At 46.5% G+C, this 24,290-nt stretch overlaps 1 protein-coding gene across 2 annotated transcripts; it reads right to left on the bottom strand.

Moving 5' to 3' along the window:
• Nucleotides 1-5,352: 5,352 nt before the first annotated feature.
• On the bottom strand, nt 5,353-19,451 carry SRSF10 (serine and arginine rich splicing factor 10). Of its 2 annotated transcripts, none has more exons than XM_069622679.1 (6): nt 19,041-19,451; nt 11,226-11,332; nt 8,540-8,641; nt 7,958-8,126; nt 7,203-7,256; nt 5,353-6,980 (listed from the first exon to the last, which is right to left on the bottom strand). In XM_069622679.1, the coding sequence occupies exons 1-6, from the start codon at nt 19,112-19,114 to the stop codon at nt 6,758-6,760; spliced, it is 729 nt and encodes a 242-aa protein (XP_069478780.1). In that variant the 5' UTR covers nt 19,115-19,451; the 3' UTR covers nt 5,353-6,757. The 2 variants fall into 2 exon arrangements, with proteins under 2 accessions (XP_069478780.1, XP_069478781.1); XM_069622680.1 differs by having other exon boundaries at nt 19,050-19,327.
• Nucleotides 19,452-24,290: the final 4,839 nt, after the last annotated feature.

Raw genomic sequence — 24,290 nt, forward strand, 5'->3', positions numbered from 1 at the left:
TGCAGTTAAGGAGCGAGAAAGGCTTCACAGGTGAAGGGGAGAGGCCCCCAGGCCTGCTGGTTAATTGCCCAACAGAGTCAATAAAAGGTACAACCCAGGAGGGAATAAGCCCAAGACCAAGTGAGAGTACGATTAAAGGCCGTTTTATCTAAAGCTTTAGGGCAAACAATCTACTCTGCTGACGCCGAGAGCGCTCTGCAGAAAACGTTACATTGCATTTTTATACACATAAGTCATCAGCAAGGGGGTGGCCTAAGGGGCACATAGTGGGTTGGGATTGGTCACTAGGAGGCGGCACCTATGGGTGCTATACGGTCGGTGAAGGCTGATTGGTCCACAGGCACGTGACGAGGTGAGGGATGCAGGGCCAAGAGTTCAGCTGGGCTCGTCAGTTAGACATCCGATGGGTTGACACTTTGACTTTCTAATAATGCAACATTTTGCCCTTGTGGCCACACATTCCCATCCATTCATACGTTTCACTGGCTCATCTGGCGACAAGGCTGGCACTTTGCACGTGCAAAACAAGGCATGCTTATTCATTACTGAACATCAATTATATGAGTCTATGAAGGATATCACTCTTGTTCAAAAACATGTTTGTCACTTGAGCTGGGGTAGGGGTTCTAGGGTCAACATATAGCCGGTGGTTTTCTTCAATGTGGACATGGGGAGGGTTAGAATATGTGGTTGCTGTATCTGGATTAAAAAAAAAAAAACACATCACATTTTAGACGTGTGCTTTCTTAAAGAGACTCTGGTGTTTTCGTGTCAATACAACATAACTTCTTATGAGGCCAGGGTAATTGGAAGCAGGCTTAGGCCCCCCTTTCAGGGCTTTAGTCTTACATCACGTAGTAACTGGGTGCTTCTACATTTATACATAGCAAGTTTACCGTTTGACGTATATTTGGCGGGAGCACTATTGGGTGAAATACACCGATATCTTCTGACTCCACACAATTTGGGCAATGTTACAACACCATTACAGGGGGTGGCAAGAAAGGAACTTTTAATAAATGACCGCACAAAAAAGGACAGTCTGGTACGACTAAGGTTCATATGAGGTTTTCTAGCGGCATGCATATAATTACATTAACAGTGAGGTAGCATTGTGTGAGCTTGCGCAGATCTGAAGATTGTTATTTGTTATGAGATTACAATTAGTCGTGCATGTATCTCAACATTATACGTCAACATATATTCTACCTCAGTTCAACAGATTAGCATAGAAGCTTCCAACACACGTATATGTATTTACATTGTTCTTTAGCTCTCTAAAATAACAGGTTCATATGAACTCTTTGCACATACAGGTCAGAAGGGAAAAACGTTCACTGATTTAAGGGTCTCTTCGGGTTATTGACTTTGCTCTTGGGCACACGGGGATAGGTTTTTATGGTCAGGGTCTGTGGGGTGCAGGGCAGGTTTACAGAGACAGATGGCCCTGGCTCTAGCTGTCTCCCTCTGGCCTGTATCTGAATCACGGGAGGGAGTTGGACGGCGAGTGATAGTGTGGATTTGTTGCATTTCTCCTGCCGGCCTTCTCATGGCAACCGAGCGGTTGGCAGCGCCCGTGGATGCATTTGTACGAAAGGGGTGATGGTTCCCTGTGGTGTTCCCGCATGAGTGCCCCAGGGCCGGTGCCCTGGACCTGAAGCAGCCATGGCTGGGTCCATTCGAGAAGCATAGGAATAAGTGGCGGGGGCTTACGTGTCCCCCTCCCTCCACTCATAGGCTAGACCCAAAAAAAGGGCTCCAAGCATCAAGACTTGCTAAATTTCGACAAAATAATCGACTCTTCTTTGGGTACACAGGCCATAAATTGGCCCTGGCAGTAACCAAACATACTATCCAGATAGATCATTTTTGCAATTGGAGAATCATTTTTGCAATTGCAGAATGTTACAGACCGACAGGTATAGAACCACCAGATGGGCCAAGGGCTCATTCCGCTAGGGGCATGGCAGCTTCTGTGGCTCTGCAAAGGGGTGTCCCGGTAAAATATATCTGCAGCAGCCACCTGGTTGTCTAAGCATACGTTCATAAAGCATTACCGTTTAGACCCGACCTCGTCTCAAGGCAACACTGTTCTTCATATGGTCCATGATTCAATTAATGTGTTCTCCCTCCTCCAAAAATATAAACATTGCTTTGGGATTCTATCAAAGATGAGCAATACGTGGAAGGACACAATCCATTCGAAGAACAAGTTACTTACCCCTGGTAACGTTCTTTTCGAATGGATGTTCCTCCCACGTATTCCTCATCGCCCCTCCCAGCCTACCCTGCCGTACAATTTACGTGTTTTGAACTCTGCACTCTGAGAGCTTGTGGTCTTGGGGTACGCCTGGTCAATCCCTCGATTGATAGGAACGAAAAAAACAGAACTGAAGCCAATGGGCGCAGCTCAAGCTATTTGTACTACTGGTGATGTCAACACCCAACGGCAGCCCTCAAGGGACATAAACGCCACATCGACCACAGCACCCTCTAATGTGGAATTCTTTTTCAGATACGAATATCAAAGATGAGGAATACATGGGAGGAACATCCAGTCGAAAGAACGTTACAAGGGGTAAGTAACTTGTTCTGTCTGCGTTTTGACTACGTGATGTGCACCTCGTACTTTAGACATGAGCTAAGTATATACTCTCGAGTTCAAGATAGCCCTCATGAATGCGAGGAGCTTAGTTTGATCCCAGACGCTCTGGCACCCCGCCATGCCTCCCCATTGTGGGCCAAAATGTATCGCACACCTCGCAGTACAAATCACGGGACATTCTATTTGTGCTCCCCCCACCCTTGGCACCTGCCCACTTCCCGGTATGCCCGTTACAGACACCCCAATCGACAGTTGAGGGATTTAGGAGTTAGGATAGTGGACCTCTGGTAGTTCAAACAGAATGGCTGGGGGCATTGGGGGTCATGGATGCTCTAAACCTGGGATCCATGTTTTGGCAGCTTCAGACCTCTGCCCAGCTTCACGCGAGTTTGTCCTTCAGAACCAGGCACAAACCTACCCGCGTTTCGCTGTGCACATTCCTTTCAGATTACATGGGCCTATGGTGTGAGAGAAGAAAGGGCTCTGTTCTTAATCGATAAAATAACCTTCTAGGCTATCGCTTAGGGTGGGAGTATAGGGTGGGGGGCGATGGCTACTCTTGCTGAGGCCTATAGCCATTCTTCTCTAGTACTGGTTCCTGGCCTTCCAAGGCCTAGCTTCCAAAAGGCAGCGGTTCAGTATGCCCTTCTATACACCCCCCCCCCCGCCACCACAAGCCATTAGGTGTGCGCACTCCTAGCATATTGCTCTCACTCAAAACCACATGGAGGGACAGGTGAGCTGGCCATGCATCACAACATTCCTCCCTTTCGTTAATCCCACATTAACTCTCACTGTTGCCATTCTCTCTGCTTCCTCATACCTCCAGGTTTCTTTCTTTGGTACGCAACTCTGCCATCCTACTTGCCCATGGGGTTACCTCCAGCCATACCAGCTAGCCATCTTCTGGGGAAGGCCAGGGGAATCACCTACCAATAAAACCATAAATACCTCATGGGTGGACCCCGCTTTTAACCTTACAGCCTTCCATAAGCCTCAAAAACGTGTACTGCAAAACCTTTATCCACCATGGCCCTCAAGAGGAGCCGGAAAAATTCACTCCAAACCAGTACTTTAATGTCAATTGACAATCTACGGCCTAAAAAATAAGCCTTCACAGACCACCTGAGTCCTTCACCAATGACAGGAGTCTGCAATAATTGGCAAATTAATCTAGTAGGGGGAGGGATTTAGGGAGCTGTGCCAAGATCAGTAGAGCTGCGTGTTGTAGAAGATCCACGGCTTATGAGCAGAACAATCCCTTCAATTGCACATTTCACAAAGTTGCAGAAACATGAGGAATTCTAGCAGTCATGCCGATAAGCAGAATGGGATCACAATACATGCGTTCGACAGGATGAATTACAGCAATTCTAAAATCAGCATTGGGTTACCTGGCACGCACAGATTATAGTCCCCAAACTATGACTACACACACACACAACAGGATGTCAATTTTTGAAGTGCAGCCCCCACCCCCCAATCGTTATTTCAGACACTAGACAATATTCATGCTATGCAGTCAATACTTAGTGTTTGGGGTGGGGGAGCCAATGCTCAAGATAAGCCCCTCTCACCCTATGACTGCAACTGTCGGCTTAAGATGTTCATAGGTAATCAAGTAAACCAGACCACAAGTGGGATTTTAGTTCCCTTCTCACAGGAATCCAGCTGAATGTTTTTGGGGGTGAACCTGAATATGAAATGAGGGAATGAAGAGCTTGCCAATTGTTATTGTTATTTTTCATTTATATAGCGCCTTATATACCATTGGTATGGTCTGAAGGCGCTGGTAGGTTGAACGCCCTTGGGAACCGAAGTTCAGATCAGTAGAGAGAGAGGAGTCTCGAAAACGTGCATGTGGGCACCGGGTATGTGTGCAGCTCGTGCGGTATCAATGTAATAGCTGCTTCTTAGCGGTAGGTGTGGTGGTTGAGAGATCAGGAGTATGTGTTCGTTCTGGCAGGATTTATCCAGAGCGGAGGTGGCTGCGTTAGGCCTGAGGAGAACGCCTGGCTGGGGGGTGAGTAACCAGCAGTGTTTACTTAGAATGATGGAGTGACCGGCGGATGTTGGTATGAGAACAATTATACCGAATGGTGTCATAGTATCTGCTTTCTAGTTGAGTGGTGATGTAAAGGAGAGAGTAAGCGTGGTGATGTGATATGGTGGGTTGTATGGTCTTTCAAACGTTTTCTGTATTCAACCATACTATATAGATCACTTCTATGCGCTCCAGTCCGTTCCATGCACTCCTATCCACTCAAGCATCCCAGTCTGCGCGATACACTTGGTCTGCTGCTTTCCAGGCTCCACCCTCGCGCTCAAGTCTGCTCTGCGCACTCCAGTCGGCCCCACGCATGTACTCTTGTCTGTCCTTCACACATGTAATATACATTCACCTGTTTTACGCATTCGACCCCTCTATGCACCCGGGAGGCTATTGGGCAAATTTCTAAATGCGGCCTTCCACAGACAGGCTATTGGGCACACTTCTAAATACAAAGGCTATTGGGCACACTTATAAATGCACCTTCAATGGAGGCTATTGGGCACACTTCTAGATGTAGCTTTCACAGTGAGGCTATTTGACCATTACCAGTATGTAATCTTAGCACCAGCAATAATTAGGCTATTTCAACCACAGAGGTATTCATTTGAATGCATGCAAACAAACACATGGTCAGCTAGCATACATGTAAGCACTAGTCCTTTGAAAAATACAATATGCAAATGTGCCTAGTTGAGAAAACAAAATTTTATTACAGCAGATTTGCTAGATGTACAGCAAGCAGAAGATAGTGGGGGTAGTTCTTTTTGATAAAAATGGGTTCTTAAGGTAGGTTAAATACACAAAATGAATACACACGTCCGTTGGAGAACATATAAAAATACCTTTATACAAGCTTCTATAAGAAAGGAATTTCCATCCCACAACTTCTGCTAGAGCTGCAAGCTGCTAGTTTTAAATGCGGTACATTCAACCAAATGATAAAAAATGCTGGCCTGAATTGCAGAGCAACAGTAAGTACAAAAGAAAATAATCTTTAAATGTACAAAGATTAACCAACTTTAACATACCTTTTAGCCACAACTATTTTTAAATGCAAACTCGAAATGAAATGTAACGATTCAGGATCAGTGTACTTCGATTTCAGACAACTACTAGTTAAGAGAAAAATCAGATGGAGCAACAACAAAAAAACAAGTCTAAAATTAAACGTGTACACGTTAAGGAAATGCTTACAATGCCACATAACTGTTAAACTTAAAACTATAAAAACCTTGAACTGGAGCAAGCATAGAATTGTGTGGCTTTGCATGGTTTCACACAAAAATTGCAGGGCAAAGAAATTAACCATTTTCTTTGAGTGTGTACATGCACATTGAACTTAACCAACCATGGTTAGTGTTTTAAAAAAGTATGAAATATATTTTTCAGCGGTCTATGGCAGGGTCATATTTTTCAGTGACTGAAACTACACCATTGCAGGCAACTATGCATCCAATGTGACATTTTGTAGATACAACCTACTTCAAACAATCGCCATATGTAAATGATACAAAAACCACACCAAGAGGGCGGGGAAGGGACTTTGCATAAAATGGACTAATGCTGAAACAGTCTTATGTACTGTTCTGAAACTTCTCAAATGGCCCGGCAACTGCCCCCCATTTTAACACTGGTGGTTGGTTTAATTTCCAATTATGCGAAATATACCCAATGATGGCACCATTCACGTAGACAGCATTCAATCAATTAACACTTCAGTAACCAGTCTTCATTGAAGAGTGGCTGTGGCAACAGGGCTATGAGACTGGTGTTACCACTATGGGTAATTCATAAAAAATACCTATGGGTTGAGAAGATACCTATGGAGTTGAGATCTGCAACACTTACGTACGAGCTCATAAAGCCCTGCATACAACTAAGTAGTTAATGAAAACTGACTGTACAAGTGGACACCTCAATGGATGCCCATACCATTTAATGAACTTTATCGCTAAACTGCAGCCTTCCATATTCTTAACAAGATAAAGTGGTTGCATTGCTGCAACATAATCCATCCATAAACGGAAGAGACCTGGATGACAATGAATTATACATGCCTTACATGGAAACACTCAATGGCAACAATATTTGAGGATTGTCTAAGACCTCGATCTGGAATGTGACCGGGATTGCGATCTATGTGGTGCCTTTTTTCTTGATTCCCTCTCGTATCTGGAACTAGACTTGTGGCTTTTAGAACCCATTTTAGAAGTACCCCTTGATTTTGAATGAGACCGGGAACGTTTCATTTCCTTCTTTGATGGGGACCTTGATCGAGACCTCGAATTAGACCTAGAAAAAGATCTATTCCGACGATTGAACCTGAAAGCCAAGGAAAAAAAGATTATTATGCTCTATATGCTTTGAAGGGCAGTATTTTTGGGGTGGGTAGGGTGCATAGGAAAACATGGGGGGAATTGGCACTGGTGCAGAACGGACAAAGGGCAAGAGAAGTAACATGGTTAAGAGTCAATTTTAAAGAATATGGACAATACAAACATGCAAGAAACACTTACACAATTGTAATAAAATACAAAACATTACCGGCCATGGTCTGAATGTGTTCTGCTACGCCTTGAAGGCCTTTCTGTTTGCCGACTGAAATAAATAAAAATAAAAATTTATTTTTCACCCCCTACAGGACCCATGGGACAAATATCCCAATGATAGTACTTCATTTCTATTTAAAAAATAAAAAACTGAAACCCAATAAGAGATACAAGTGGAAAGGTAATCCCGACACTGCCGGATTGGATTGCCCATACTTTTAACATGGGATCAGCAGGAATCTACGCACCCACTACTTAATTACTGCTTCACTTTGTCAAACACTGTTTGGACCAAGCCAAGAACTGGGGAAACCTGTGTCCATTACATAAAGCACAGATCAAGCGCTGGCCTGGCAAATCTGTGTTCTGTAACACAATGGGCAAACCAGGGATCACTTAAAATGTTAACACAAAATAATGGGCATTATTTGCAGGCGTTCGATCTGACATAAAGGGGCAACTTTTTTGCTTTTATGGGATTCATTAGAGAGAATGCATTCATCCTACAATTGAAAAAGTAACTGCAACACCAAAGCAATAGTATATTGCAGTCCAACTTGTGTAGACAAATGCGCACTCAAGGCCTCTGGCCAAATTGCATTTTCCACTCATCATTCCCGACTGCTTGATTTCATGCATGAAACATACATGGTTTCACAGGTATAGGCGTTTTCTTGGATTTGAACAAACTAACGTTGCCTACAGTGCCATGATCTCATGTGCCTTATTCATGAAACAATTTCAACTTACTATTTAGGACTGCAAGACCGCCTATAGTTTTGTTCAAATGAACGACTTCGCGATCTCCTCCTTTCATAACTTCGGCTCCTAGATCTTCTACTGTAGCGATCATAATCGTCATCATAAACAGAAGATTCATATTCACTTCTTCCCTCTTTTGTTTTCATTTGAGTGGGTGCTGAAAAATCCAAAGCAAAATAATGACTTAAAAAAAACCATGGGCACAATAAGGGTCAAAAAAGCAAACTCCACTTCAATTAACTTTCAAATGCTACTCTGCATTCGTCCCAGCACAAAATAATGTTCCTTATGTCACTACAATGGATGTGGCTGTCTAGATGACAGTTAATACTTTGTAAAACCACGCTGACTCCAGACAAGCTTAATATGCGAGCCACATTGGTGGCTCGACTGACCAGTACCGCACTGGATCAGGATCATCCCGTCTAGACAAACCAACTTTATTTTTTAAAAAGGACTTAAATAATTAAAAAACACCACCCCTACCGAAACTAATTCTTCCTTTGTGCCATTGCCAAACTACCAATTCTTCAGCGCCCCTTTGAAACATGTAATAAACATTTCACTTACTTTTTCGATCACCCTGAGCAAACTGGATTTCGATTTGACGACCGCAAACCCACTTCTTGTCCAAATTATGGAGAGCATCCTCAGCATCACGGACATCTTCAAATGTGCCAACTGTTAAGGTATTTTGTAATTTGGGATGGCATGCAGAAAGCTAATACATGGTACATTCTAGTTCCACAGTCTGGTCACAAAAATGATGAATAATGTCTAGGAATTAACCCCAAGAGACTTTCTGAAACATACACGCACATCACCCTACTTTGGGCTATAACATTTTTCATACACCACAGTAGGTTTAATATGCTTTAACATTATTCAGTGATCTCTTTAAATCAGATGCCTCAGTTGGTCACAGCCTGCATCCCCCAGGGCGCTTCAGCAATAAAACAAAATATTTAAAAAAAAGGGTCACTATCAATCGCACAAATGGCTAAAACTACTAGTAACCAGACAGACACTTGGTAATAATGATTATAGGGTACTTCGAAAACTCCAATAGGTACACCATCCAAATAAAGTTTCAATATTTACTGTTCCCTGAAACCTGAACTGAGTCATCAACTCTATACTCCACCCAATACTCAATGTTAAAGTATCAAATCTTGTGGCACAAATTCAGGGCCTATGTGGAGGTACTGTACCCATTGACCAGGAAATTGGCGTATCCACTCCAACAAGAAACATCCCCATATATTGTAAGGCACATCTCAGATAGCTAAAACAAAAACCAAGAATGGACCAGGAGACCAAAAGAAGCACCCAGAGTGTTGTCCACATAAGTACATGCAGTACTAACGAAAACAGAACACATCTTGAAGACCCACACATGCTGAATAATGCCAGACCTAATCTGGTTGGATCGTCACAATACTTCACGGCAACTATCACTCTTCAAAAGCATTGGGATGGGTATGTGTGCATTAAAAAAATAAGAAAAAAAGAAAATTGAACACAAAAATGCAACTGCCTGCAGCCCGACAATTAAAAGAAAAATTACAGTGGCACCCACATCTGGATTCAATCAATTCTGAGATCAGTATTGCACAGCAATTTTTACATGTTTACCCAGTGTACACTCCCCGCATGAAATTATGTGAAGGCTACTGGGACGCAACACCCATTGATTTGTATGCGATTTCAGTTCAGTATGAAGCGCTGGGTGAAAACCCACCATCATGATTTATAAATGAGTGCGAGGGTCACCCACCATTTTATTTCAACATTAACAACCTTCATGTACTGAACGGTTGTATACCCAGGGAATTTTACCTCTACACATTTTTTGCATTAGAAGCTATGTAATAAGATTAACTGTGTACAACAGCCATTGTATAATTTCAACAACTAATGGTCAAGAATACAGAAACGACCTTTCACACATTGCTTTGATATTGAAACCAATATTTATTTGTTGAACATATGACTGCAGATTGTTTGGACCAAGTGAACCTTTCTGGCTACTGCCGGTCCGACCTACCCAGTTCTTAATTAACTTAACCTTTTTAAGACATCAGAGTTAAAGCCCACTGAAAATTGTATGTGTGGACCAAGCCTGCAATTTGTGAAATCAAAGAGAACAGAGTATATTTAGTGTAGTAGAGTGTAGAAAATGCTGCTATCAAACTAAGTGTAGGTAAACGACTCCACTCGCCTAAAATATTGAAAGAAACATACATTCTTTACTAGACCAGGTCATGGGGAATCCAACTTCTTGTCCAAACGCAAAGCATGTCAAATACCCATTTCCCTTCATCCCATCAACAGTTCAAACTAGTGCCATGCGTAAAATTATATATCACAATGAGGAGGCCAACCACCAAATGACAAAGTGCCAGCAATAAACAGTCTTCAATATTTAAGCTAAAGCAGACCCAATCAACTGTACTTACAAGAGAGACAAAATGATCTTGTAGGATACATCAGGCATGAAGACTCTGTCTTGGTCACCAATCAACTTCATCTTGACCTTTAACTCTAAGCGCTTGTCAGAAGGACTTGTCATGATGTGCTTGCCCAATGGTTTTAATCTTTACTTTGACAAAAAGCTTTTCCCCCTTTTGTAGGTTAACCGAAGCTTTGTCGCCTATTACAGCTTGTCCTTCTTCCAGCTTTTCTTTACTTTGTCTTTTCCCAATCTTTCCCTTCTCTTCAAGCCAGATTAAGAAGCCTTTAGCTTGTCTACTTGTGTTAATTGTTGAACTCTACTCTAAGGTGCTTTCATGCTTTCTTTGGGATTCGCCTTTACCGTACAGCTTTAGAGTCTGAGGTAACAACAGAGGACAGTAAAATTAGGGAACAGATTACAAATATAACCACAATCTGTTTACCATAGTGATTGAAATTCTTTGTGATTTCTTAAAATATTTTAAACAGAAAGCAAATCAATCACATTCAATAGAGTTCTACATTTTAAAACTTGTAGTGAGCCAATATTTAACCAAAGCACTAGGCCCAGTAAAATAAATGCCAAGAAATGTAAGATAGTCAAACATGTTAAGTAAGCGAAGTGATCTTTAAGACTAGCAGAAAAATCAAATTAGTTTGATAAACATCCCTTAAAATGATAAACATTAACATTAAACCACGAACAAATTAAAATATAAACATGCTAGGCAGGTTACCTCTTACGCATACTTGAATTTCAAACGAACAATCTCACACCAACAAGGAATCTTGAAGAAAGGATATTGAACATATGCAAACCCTCTTGGGCGACGGGTGTAGTAATCAAGTGGAACATAAACATCAACTATAGGCCCATAACGCCCAAATTCACGACGCAAATCTTCAGATCTAAGAATAGGGGGAAAAAATTGGAAAAGTACTTTACCTAGGTTCATTTTAGTGATAGCCCAATAACAGTCACTCATGTATGTAAAGAATGACATTTTCCACTGAGAAATTAGAACTTAGTGTGGTATACAATACATACAGGGAAAGAAATGAATTCATTTAAAAGTTGAATTGAGGCCAGCACCCCTCATAAGAGGAGGTTATGTTTAGGTTGGTAGTGCAACAGGTAACCCAATACTAGAAGCGGGAGGACATGCTACATTTTCTTAAACCTCCCAAAATCAACTTGCTCTTCAGCAATCCTTTACCCATACAATTCATTATGAGAACCGATTAAAAATCTAAGCCACCTGCACAGCCTACACTGGTTTTGGCCCCCAAAATTGCTTCTCTACATGGCACTATTGGAGACCCACTTGCTTTGTACTATGAAGATGTCCGAGAAGTGCATCTGTATATAACTGATAAAACTTCAAATGTTCAGCCAAGCAGTAAGAGAAACAAGTTCTCAAGTGTCATCCTTTTGGTGCGCTGTTAGGAAGTATGACATTCTCTCTTCTGGTATAATGGTGTAATGTACAATGTGGTGTGGGTTACTCCAGCTATAACACTGGTTTAGGTCAGCTTAGCAGTGCATCTCACACCCATGGTTACAGTAGAACTCAGAGCCTATCTTCTGCTACAAGCTCATGGTTCTAGAGTGCGAGAGGTTGCTGTGAAGGAAGACTGTTGAGCTGTTCCTGCTGGGGGCTGTTTCTCCCTTGGACGCGGAACCTATATTAATATAGTCTCATGTGTGTTTGTTCAGGACTTACAGTTGGCGACGAGGATGGGATAAAAGGGAGATTCTGCAATTTCTACCGTTGGCAGTGGATTTGGGAAGCAGCAGCCTGCCTAAGAAGAGAGGACTGACAGTACAAATTCAGCGGTCTGATCAACTGAAATTAGCTAAATGAGGTGCGGTTTCGTTCCCACTACGCCTGGATCCGCCAAGGGACTGCAGAGTGTTTTTGGATGATTGGGATGCTGCATGTAGCGAAGATATCATTTATCAAATACACCAACTCACCCCCTGGCTGCCCTCCCTACAGCATTGATCTCAGTAAAGAACCTAGGATTCACCCTCCACTCTGACCGCACTCTTGCCACATCAACGCAGAGTATGCTACTTCCACCTCTGTATTCTCAGGCAAACCCCCCCCACCCCCCCCCCCATCTCTCCTTCCCCCACAGAAGCAGCGCAATTCTGCCCAACATCTTCTCTCACCATCTCCCTCGCCTAGGCACTCCAGGCTCAAGCTCCAATGGATTCAAAACCTGCATCAAGGCTCCTCCTCCACAAGAGGACACATACCCCCTGCACTCATGGTGCTCCAATGGCTTCCAGTTAGCTGATGGGACTTATGCATCACCCACTGTGTCCGCCATAAGAAAGGCCTTGAATTCCTCCAAAACAAACTCTCCCTAACATCTCAACAGAAACATTGGCTGCATTCCCCGTTTGCCCCTTCCTGTGGACACCGGACACAATTTAAGGCGAAAATCTGGTGTGGTGGGGGAGCACAGCCAACACTGTGCTCGGTAAAACCCTGCCACCCCTGCTCTTATCCTTGTGTTGATTCAGACGGTGCTCTTTAGTTTGCATTGGCACTGCCAATACAATGCCCTTAGAAGTTTTGCACCTGGGGGAACTGAGGGTAGCGATTGCTGTGAATTGAGGCACATTTTTCATACAGGCGCCTCTAGCTCACAACTGCGTCTAGGGGGCTTAACAGTCAAAGTTTTGATTCTAGGTGCCTCGTCCACAGAGCGACTATTGTCAGAGGCTTATAGCGCACAGTGAATGTCTTGAACGTAGGTGACCTGTTCACGGTCATTTCATTTTTAATCTAGGTGTATTATCAAGGAGTTTTGAATCCAGGGATTGCATCACAACTAATGTTTTTATTTCAGGTGCACGGTTCATGGGGAGAGTGCTGCTTTGAATCGCCAGTGCCTTTGTTTAATCTAGGTGCTTAGCACTATCGATTGTTTGGACCTCTACGGGCTCTTAGCACATTGATTCGGGCACGCAGTAACTCTTGAGCCGAGACTCATTACGCAGTGAATATTTACTCCCAGCAATTGTAGGTACATTTAATATCCAGCATTATCCAGAGAAGGAACATTTCCTGGTCTTTGGACCAGAAACTGTGCAGGCACTCCCCTCACCGGACCTCACGTTACTGCTGCTCTCCCCCAGGAGAGGGGCCTGCCCGAAACCAAAGTACTTGGATTTCAAAAATCAAGTGCACGCCTGACCTGCATGTCAAAACAGTAGCAACTCTGCCAGTAAGACCTAAACCGGGCACCCTGGACTGTCAGCAACTGAAATACTCACCCGCAGGGTGCTCATGCATACACGTTCTGGTTCACTACTTTTCCACAGGGACCCTCATACCCTACCCGGCAAGCACCCGTATTGGACTGTAGGTGATTGGTCCTGGCTCCAAAAACCTCTCCCTGTCAAACCCAACTGAACCATAAGTAAAGTTGGAGAGGCAAATTTTCTTGAATTGAAATCACTTTTCAACAATTTGGGATTTCACTACTATACATGGCGTATCAAGCATTGTGCCTTTGAGACCAGCTTTAATCCTTCAAAGCCAATGAGAAGGCTCCAAGCAGGGCATTCCCCATCCGAGCCTCCACACGGCCAAGAAGCTGCCTCCCCCTCCCCCTTTTCCTCCCACCTCCCCGCCTGGGGCACATAATGGGCCTGTGGCATTACCTGACTCAGTAATGCCGCCGCTCGGGGCATAATGTACTAATTGCTACAACTAGCAGCAGGTATACCATTACAATTACCAGCAGTTGAATCATTAACAGTTGCACTGCTAACAATAGTATAAACAGTGGCAGGGTGCAAATGTGCACTCGCCGCTCGCTAGTGATATTTGACTCTTGGCAAGAAAGAAATGGTGTACGTTGGAATTGAGGTGGCAAGTGACTTTGTGGCTGGCTAGTAGCTTGCGACTTGAATTTCTGCCCCATTGAGTAGTGGTAGTGCTAGTAAAAGTAACAGTACATTGGGGAGTAAATCCCCACCCAGTAAGAGTGTGCGTTACTGTGTTTACACGTTTGTCGTTGCGGTGCTGGTTCTGTTGGGTCACATCATTTGTTCGGGATGCCTAGCAGTGGCATGTTTTACTATATGCCTGCACTGAGCTACATTAACTATTCCATGTCCGGTTTTGATGTGCTGGTCAGTTACATTTGGTATGCTACACTTATGTTATGCCTTGTAGAAACATACTGAGTCTTGTACTGCATAGATCAATGTTATCCACCCCACCAAGCTAAATGCACGTACTCCTTCACCAATGGGGGTTTGGGAGAGAGGCAGGCTGAAGACAATCTGGTCAGGGCAAAGTCAGACAGGCTTGTTGTTCCTAAGCCCTTTGCGCACATACCTAGGGGTTTATTAGGAAACCAAAAACGTGAGGTTTTTGCCAGCTTTTAGGGAACCCTCTAATTTTTAAAAACTTCACAGATTTGGATTTGTGTCATACAACCCCAGTCAAATGTTGGGGGCCTAGTACAGCAAGCAGGGCTTTGCTGCATGCAGTTTCCTCGGCATTGCAAACACCTCTTTAGCTATCTCCCCTTTCATCACTGCGCGCCATAGAATATAGTGAAGTCCCATGATAAGTGGTCCAATAGCTCTTCCACCCATTTTCATACCTTCTTGAGCACCTTCTCTATCCCTCATTATCTATCTACCTGACTTTGCTCTTCCATAACACCACTGAATGTCTCACGATCCTTTGCCCCTCTAGCAGGCAAAAAACACTTGGATAGCGCCTACTACCATAGTTTATGGTTATACAAATGCAGGATACTAGATAAGTCCACACGCCAAACACTGTATGCACCATTTACTCCAAGCAGTGACAAGCTTGCAGTCACTTGGAGCAAACCAGCTACCTTACACCTGAAGACAACACCAACAGGCAATTGGCATTCAAGGAACCACTCATCTAGACACTGGAAGTCTGTCCCATAGATGCATTGCTGCAAAGTAACACCAAGTACACCCCGAATGCCCCCGCAATGCAATCATATGCCACAGATCTGCTCACTTTTTTATACTAACAACCGTTGCGGACCCACATTGATTAAACTGATATCACACCTCACCAAACCCAAAGGTCCAAAACTCCACAATGCACCGACAGACACAAACTGGGCCATGCCTCCACAACCGTAACACCCAAATACATAACCTGCACCCCCCCCCCCCGCCCAACACATGCAAGCTTTACCCATACAGAGCCCGGTCCCATAAAACTCCCATGCACCACCACCAACAAAGAAATGTTGAGCTGCTCCCTTGGGACCATGTCAGCTGTATGCAATATAAAAACTGAATACCCCCCCCCCTCTACTTGCAGACATAATTAATCACACTACACCCGCCCGCACCACCAAACCCAGCCAACAGCCTGCAATGTCCGTCTGCCAAGCACTCCACCTCATGAACCAGCAGGGGGCGTGCACCTGACCCACCTCCCCCGATTATAACTCCAGGCCCAAATCGAGAGACCTACCAACTGCACCACTGCCCCTTATAGGATCTCCCCCAATGGACTACAGCACCTGACTCACCAATGGGACATCCGCCACAAATCTCCCATCACATTAGCAACCAACCTCTCGAACTCTTATCCATCATAGCGGTCTCCACCTACCAACCAGTACCACATTGAGCCCCCAGCAGACAACCCTCTTCCACACATAGCTCACACCCAGCACCTAACTACACTCCTCCCTCATCCATGCCAAGTGCTCTTAATATTCCTTTTTTTTTTAACTTTGCTAGTAAAAAGTACAACACCCAGACTCATGCACAAGGTTACTGTATGGAAAATCTCCTGTGTCAACAGTCCACACTGACAGAATGGGAGGTTTCCCTCACAATTACCAGATGAATCAGTGTAGCACCCTCTCACCAATGGGACAGATGTGCACTATCAATCTTAACTACCTTTGCATGCACAGAGTCTCATGGTCAAATGTTGGCTGGACAGTCGAAGTCTCCATTATCCAAAGAATGGATAATTACAGTGCTTAGAAAATTAAGTCTGCATGAACCACTACTTGAAGTTATATACTTATCTGGATTACCTCTACAGGGACATGTCTTGCTTCTAAATCATTTCTTGTTTTATTTGTACAACGATTGCACTGACTGAAGAGTCTTTAAAGTTAGAATTGTTGATAAGGCTGTGATTTGTCAATGACTATCACTCAAGTGTGTGCAAGGGCCTTGCTGATCCTAACCAACTATATAATTTGTTTTTTTACGCATTGCTTTAATCTAAAGCGCGCTACATAGGATGTATTTACATACATTACCATTATTGCCGGGATTCGGACCAGCAACTTGGAGATCAAACGGATCACTGCAACGAGTGTCTAAGCCGCCGAGCCAGCTTACCGGCCATGCACTGCATTGGCTTTAAATTGAGGTTAGTGGATGTTTAAACTGGGCATTCCATACTCATCGAATCAAGTCGATGTGCATCATCCACTGGGCTTTTTAAAAAGGATGGAGTTGCTGCAATAATAATTTACCGGCTACAGGTTAAACAGAAACGTCAAATCAGGCTCAGCACTTCTGGTCATACCAGTGACCAAATAAACTTGTGTGGGGTGGTTCCTCCTTAGTTCAAACACCCACAAGCTGGAACTTCAACCAAGTATCCATCCAACACACGTAGGACCACTGTGCCTCCAGGGACCTGCCTTTCCCCACCTAGCACACACAATCCACTCGCAAAAATGTACATGGTGGCCAGGTACTAAGATGGCGAAGCCAGGCAACAATAGATCTAGGAGGATAGCAAACACCTCACACGAAATACAAAGGCTGATGTGTTGCACTTGGAGGATGTTGATGGCAGCTGTTGCATTGTTTACTAATACAACTTCCTAACACCCAACAACCATTAACACACCGACACTACAAACACTCAATCTCTCCACACCTGCATACAACATCCACCAAACCCATACTAGCAGTGACCGATTTTTCCAAATTGAGGCTACCAACAGCACAATAAAAGCTCCCGTCCCCTTCCCCCTCATACCCACTAACCTTCCCCTTTCAGAACTGCCAAAACTGGCAGCGGTACAAGTCCAAATAACAAATGCCTTTAAACACGAAGGCTAGTACGAATACCAGTGTAGTTTGTGGTATGCCATTGATTGACATCTGCAAGCACGTATTAATAAAAACGTGCCGCCTGTTATAACAGTTACACCATGCCTGTGTTTTCCAATTAGCCAACGGGGATGCATCTCCCCACAGGCCCTCCTCCCGTGCTTCAATTAATCACGTTCATAAGGTTGTCATTTTGCAGCCGTCGCTTACAGTAGCCAGGAAAGGACCCCGAGGACCACAGTCCTAACTGGATCACTTTAAATGTTAAGTAACCCCGCCGATGAACCTCTGAGGAAACAGTAGTCCTAGGGTGAATTTCTGGCATGAGATGTAGTCAAGAGGCGCTCATCCGATTAGCCCCACCTGCGCTCCAAGGCGAACAGTGTCCAATTGCCTGCCAGCTAGGTTTGAGTTATAGCACTGGTTATGCATAAAGCGAATCTCATTTTTATCTGACAAAGCAGCTAGACAGCCCCACCACCAACAAAGGTGGCCTGAACGGGTTGCAAGACAACATGGGAGTCAGAAAAGAAGAACAGCCCCCGCCTGAAACTGCTGTAGCACATTTTTAAGACGGCTTTGAAGATTAAGGTACATCGTGGAGCTGGTGGGGGAAACTGGTTGCACAAATGGATAAGGCACGCGGTTAATATAACCAATGGCGCTGGGAACACGAACCCCTCTATACAAACATTCGCCCCCCCCCCCCACATTGCAAAATAAGATTTGCAATGTAAAAGCGCGAACTTATGGCAGGTTTAAAAAAAAAAAAAAAAAAAAAAAAAAAAAGCGCACAAAGCATCCCTCTCACGAACGGCGGCTGCGAAAAGTACCTGTTTTTTTCCCAGAAATCCTTAATGACTTTAACAGTTAAAATAACTGAAAATGCTGACCCCCCGAAACAAGCAATACAACCTGGCAATATGGTCTTCCAAAGCATCCTTCTCCGTGTAAAGGATGCTTTGGAAGATCGTTCACAGGCGTTTCGCGGGAAACGCCCACATTAGCGGGAAGACTGCAAAGGGGGAGATGCGGTGTTATGGTCGCTGGGCGAGAGAGGCCCAATACACCTATATATCGCCAGTACAAAGATCTAACGGACCTACCCTGAAGTTCAACTGGTGAAACGTTTCCCTCTCCGATTACTTTATTTCCCTGGGTAAATACGCAACCCTGCCGGAAATTTAATCAAATTTAGAATAAAACTATGATGAATAACACACGAAGCTCAGTGCGACGCAACCTTACATTTTTGCGGATTGTGGAGGAGTCGAGCTACTTCGTTTTTTTTTTTAAACAACATTGTTTTAAGCCTGCATCAAAACCTAACTAAAAACAAAAAATATATGCGTGGATCTGGGGCTAGTTGGGGCAAGCATTGTGACTGAAGGCTTTGTGCACGCTAATCTGTGGCTACCGGGGCCCTCGAGTGGAGCACGAGGCCCAGGCCACACACAAATAATCACCAACATTTCCAGAGGTAAAATAGTCCTAGGGTCTTACGTAACAAACCTGGTGTCGTCCCCCACGTTCCTGACGAAGAGTGAAGTGTTGGGTGGCCTCAGGTACCGAGACATGATTACTGGAAGGCGACGACGTCCGAAGATAACGGCGAAACCCCAACCGAAGGCGCGCGACACGAGAGGCAAACGACTGAGGACTCGGAGGCGGGCGGGGGGGACGCGCTCTGGTAGCTCGAACTACGGCTGCGCGAGCCTACGCCGCGGCCGGCCGCCTGTGTAGAGAGACGTCACAATCCCGCGAGACCTAAAGAAATCAGCGGCCATGTCGACGTTAGAAACAGTAAATGACAATAAAATGGTGGCCCGAGAGCAACTGCTTAGAGCCCGCGCTACGCTTAACATGGCCGCCGGCGGAAGCGGGGGCGCGTGGAATCTTATGCTTGGATTATTTACCGGTAATGCCCCGATTACTATCTGTTTATGTGTGAAAAGTTTCTTAGAAAACTAAAACATACCCAAAAAAAAAAAAACCTTTAGTTACCCGGTATTCCTCATTATTCCCAGTCCCACTCGTCCTCGTCCCAGTACTTAAGGCTCTGCGTCCACACACGACAGCTGATTCTTTTGGAGGTATATCAGACATGCCAACATTTCTACTCACCTGGGTGGGAGATTTCATCAGAGAAATTGGGTGTTGCCCATAGGGATGCATTGGGGTTAGAAGTATTTTAGGTGGGAGAATGTGAAAAATAGCAATATTTTTTCACGAAAAGTCAGGAGTCTCCCGCCCTAAATCGGGAGGGTTGGCATGTATGGGTATATTACCTCACGCTTTACCCTCAATCCTCAGTTTTTTCTATTTCCGAGTCAGATCATGGAACATCCACACCCAGGGTGGACACGGCGGGTCATCAGATCCAGCCTGCACATACATGCCAACATTCCAACAAACCTGGGAGGCAGATTTTGTCTGAAAACTCTGGAAACAAAAATTTTGCTGTTGTGTCGCCTGGCGGCAACTGTGGGGCCCTATACACGCTCACGCGCGCCTGCATGCACAGACACGCCAGACACGATGTTGCCGGTTGCATCACCCGGCGGCAACTGCCGCACGGACTTACTTTATTCCATAACGCATGCGCGGGCCCAGAACGAGGCTCGCGCATGCACAGTACACACACTCACGGGACGTCACATCCCTTTTTTTCTTTAATGACAAACAACAAACATGAACTTAACTTGTAACACATTAACTGGAACGAACTGGTGGTGGGCTACCTCCAGTCCCCTGCTGACCGTCGCCTTCAATCACCTGAGTCCAAAATATAGTCCTGGAGACGGGCAGGCAGCCTCCTGGACGACCTCGAGGGATACCGGGGCGAGGCTGTCGGGGCCTCCGCTCGTGCCCCCGCCGCGGGGGCTGCCGGGTTCATGGGTTCTTCATCCCGCTCATCAGAGCCTCCTTCAGGGGTGGGGTCGACTGGGATACTGGACATTCCGGTTGACGTGTCCACCTTCTTGAAGAAGGATACATTCCGCGTGACCGTACCCCGCTCGCAGGCAGCGGTCACCATGGTGCCCTTCACATGGGTGACCTTCCATGGGTGCGGCTCGAAAGGGAGAGCTAGCTTTCCTTCGGGGTGACGGTTCTTGACCAGCACGGAATCTCCGACACGGATCTCCTTGCCTTGCAGACCGCGCCTGTCACTTTCCTTCTGGTTGTGCATGGCCCGCTCTTGCCTAACCCTTTCATTGTCTATGACACCCGGTCTCCTGCCCTCCATTTCAGGTATCATGCCTCTGGGGCAGCGTCCGAACAAAGCCTCCGCCGGCGCAACACCCGTGGACTGGTGGGGTGTGGTCCGATATTCCCTCAAGAACTCCACCAGCTTCTTTTGCAGGTCGTCGCCTCCGTTTGCCGATATACGCAACACTTTATTCAGCGTGCGCATCATTCTTTCCGCTTCCCCGTTAGCACGAGGCCACAGTGGAGATACTCGGCGGTGCTGGATTCCCCTCTCACGGAGGTATTGCGCAAATTGGTTGCCGGTAAACGGTGGTCCGTTGTCAGAGCAGATCAGATCAGGAAACCCATGTGCCGCAAACATTCTGTCGAATGCCCTCGTGGTGAATTCGGTCGCTGTTGATTCCACCACCTCCACCTCCGGGTACCTTGACCATTGGTCGACGGCCACCAGGAAATACATTCCCCGACCCGTCGAGCCAAAGTCTACATGGACGGTCCCCCACGGTTTCTCACTCCGCACCATCGAGCTTATCGGGGGAGCCCTGTCACCCGGGGTCGCCGCCTGGCAAGCCAAACACCTTCTCACGAAGTCCTCAACTTTTCCTTCGAGATCCGGAAACCACACCTTTGGTCGGAGTCTCGCTTTCATTTTGACCACCCCTTGATGTCCGATGTGCGCCAGTTCGAGCACCCTATTCCTTAGTGCCTGAGGAATCACAATCTGCCTACCTCTCAGTAGCAGGCCATCATCGGAGATCGAGAGCTCCTCCTTCACCCGCCATAGCGCCTGCAGATCCCTCTGGGCCTCCTGCTGGCGCCGGGAGTTGTTGCACAGCGTCTCTTTCCAATCTCCACTTCTGATGGCCTCCTTAGTGATGTCAAAGACCTCATCCTTGGATGACTCCGAGGCAATGGTTGCCCTCGACAACGCTCTGGGGAGTGCCCCCTCCACCACATTACAGAGCAGACCCTGGCTGTCGGCCACCTCTCCGCCTTTGTGGACACCCCCAGCGCTGGGGTGACGTGACAAGTAGTCTGCCGGATTGTTGGTGCCCGGCCTATATGTTAGGCGTACCCCGTACTCCAGCAGGGCCAGCATCCATCTCTCTATCCTTGGCGGCGGCTTCGATGACAGACCCGCCAGAATTGGTAGTAAGGGCTTGTGGTCTGTCACCACTTGTACGGGCTTCCCCAGAATGTACAGGCGAAAGTGGTGGCAGCCCCACAACACGGCCAGCGCCTCCCTCTCAATTTGCGAGTAACGCATTCCAGTCTCGGAGAGGGCCCTGCTGGCGTACGCGACAGGTCTCATATCACCTCTCTCGTCCGGCTGTAAAAGCACTGCCCCCACTCCCACCGGACTGGCATCAACGACGATTTCCGACTCTGCGGCGGGATTAAAGTAGGCCACAGTGTCCTCGTCCGACAAGGCACTCCTGAGTGCCTGAAACGCCTCCTGCTCCTTGCCTTCCCATTTCCACACCGCATCACTTCTGGTCAGTGCTCTGAGGGGTTCTGATAATGAGGCCAGACCCTTGAGGAACCGTCCGCAATAGTTCACCATCCCCAGGAAGCTCCTTACCTTGGTGGGGGATGTGGCTGCCTCCCGGATGTCCCTGACTTTCTCTGGGTCCGGGGACACACCCGCCGCATGAAATATGAACCCAAAAAACCCAATCCGATCCTTTAGGAACTCACATTTCTGGCGGTGCAAGGTGAGGCCTAGGTCGTGCAACCTCCTGAGCGTGCTCTCGAGCCTTTTCAGGTGCTCGGCTTCTGTGTCGGCAAACACCAAGATATCGTCACTTATGTTCAGCACCCCTTTCAGGCCGGCGAGTGCCCCTCTTATCGTGTTCTGAAAAACCTCCGCCGCTGAGGAGATGCCAAAACTCAGGCGTTTGAATTGGTAAAGCCCCTCGTGCGTCGTGAAGACGGTGATGAACCTTGAATCTTGATGAAGCTCCAGCTGGTGATAGCCCGCCCGTAGGTCCAGCTTCGAAAATATTTTCGCCCCCTGTAGTTCGCCAATGATATCGTCCAGCGTTGGCGTGAGGTGCCTCTCCCTCTTAATGGCGGCGTTGGGGAGACGCATGTCCACACATATCCTCACTGCCCCTGGCTGCTTTGGCTTTGGCGCCACTACTATGGGGGACACCCAGGGTGTTGGCCCTTCCACCCTCTCAATGATGTCATTGTCGATCAGCGAGCGAAGCTCCTCTTCCACCTTCCCTCTCAGGTGGAACGGAATCCGCCTGTGCTTCAGGGCAGTCGGCCTGATCGTATTGTCAATGTGCAGCCGCACCGGTGGTGCCTTCAACTTTCTGACCCCTTCAAAAATGCCCGTGAATTTGCTTAACAGTACTTCGATGTCCATTTGATAGACCGCCATCGTGAAATGGACCAAATTCAAGGCCTCGGACGCTGCGCAGCTGAGCAACGAATGGTGACTCGCGTCCGTAACAAAAAAACGTGCCTTGATGGTGACGCCGTCCTTGGACACGGGCGCTGTGAACACGCCATCAATGGGAAGGGGGGTGTCTCCTCCAAACGTAAAGATCTTGGCAGTTGATGCACATAGCGCCGGGGGCCCCGGGATCCGCCTATAGTGGTCGGCAGCCAACACGCAGACCGATGCACCGGTGTCAATAAGTACTTGTGTCGGCACCCCTTGGATGTCGACTACGCATTTCGTCTGTCTCTTGCTCTTGGCACCTGAGGCGATGTTTGAGATGAAGAACCCCTCTTCGTCGTCGTCTTCCTCCTCCTCTTCTGCCATGTTCAGCCTCTGTATCTCCTGCTCCAGCGCTGCGACGCTCCGCCACTTTCTCGAGCCACCGCCACGTGCTCTGGCTGGGCCTCTCCGCACTGATACTGGGGTGGGGGCGCGACACATTTGGTCATAATGTCCAGGCTTATCACACCTGCCGCATGGCCTGTCCTTGGCTGGGCATTCTTCAGAGTGGGGCAGGTCGTAGCCGCATTGTTGGCAGATACTGTCGGTATTCGTACTGGAGTGATTTTCCTGCTTTCTCGGCCCCCACTTATCTCTCGACATTGACCGCTTCCCCATGGCGAATGCTTCCTCCACTGCTCCTGGACGCACCGCCGCCTCCATTTTCGCCCCTCTGGACTCGGCCAGCTCGAATGTTCTACCACTGTCCAATATCTGCTGCAGGGACCAGCCTGGCTCTCTCAACACTTGTCTCCGCAGCTTGCTGGAGCTGCAACCCTGTAGAACTTGATTGCGTACCATGCACTCGTCATTGTCCCATCGACAAGAGGTGGCCATCATCCGAAGTCGGGCACAGAACTGATCGAGCGACTCTTCCTCTTTCTGCTTTTCCTTGCAGAAGAGGAATCTCTCGTAATCGACATTCGAGAGCGGTATGAAATAGTTCTCCAGCGCCTTCTTCACCTCGGTGTATGTATCCACTTGCAAGTTGAGGGATTCGTAAATACGTATGACCTCTAAGCCTGCGGAGTACAACATCATCGTTGATCCCCGTAGCTGTAAAGTACATGTCCAGCTTTTTGATCCAGAGC

This window comes from Ambystoma mexicanum, chromosome 11, assembly GCF_040938575.1.
Source record: "Ambystoma mexicanum isolate Mex_15411 chromosome 11, UKY_AmexF1_1, whole genome shotgun sequence".
Classification (NCBI taxonomy): Eukaryota; Metazoa; Chordata; class Amphibia; order Caudata; family Ambystomatidae; genus Ambystoma; species Ambystoma mexicanum.

Excerpts from the sequence above, each read along its gene's own strand:
- SRSF10 (XM_069622679.1), bottom strand. The coding sequence starts at position 19,114 with ATGTCTCGGTACCTGAGGCCACCCAACACTTCACTCTTCGTCAGGAAC. Across the intron at positions 11,333-19,040 it reads GACGACACCAGGTTTGTTAC|ATCTGAAGATTTGCGTCGTG; the intron begins GTAAGACCCTAG and ends CCCTATTCTTAG. Across the intron at positions 6,981-7,202 it reads ACACATTCAGACCATGGCCG|GTTCAATCGTCGGAATAGAT; the intron begins GTAATGTTTTGT and ends CTTGGCTTTCAG.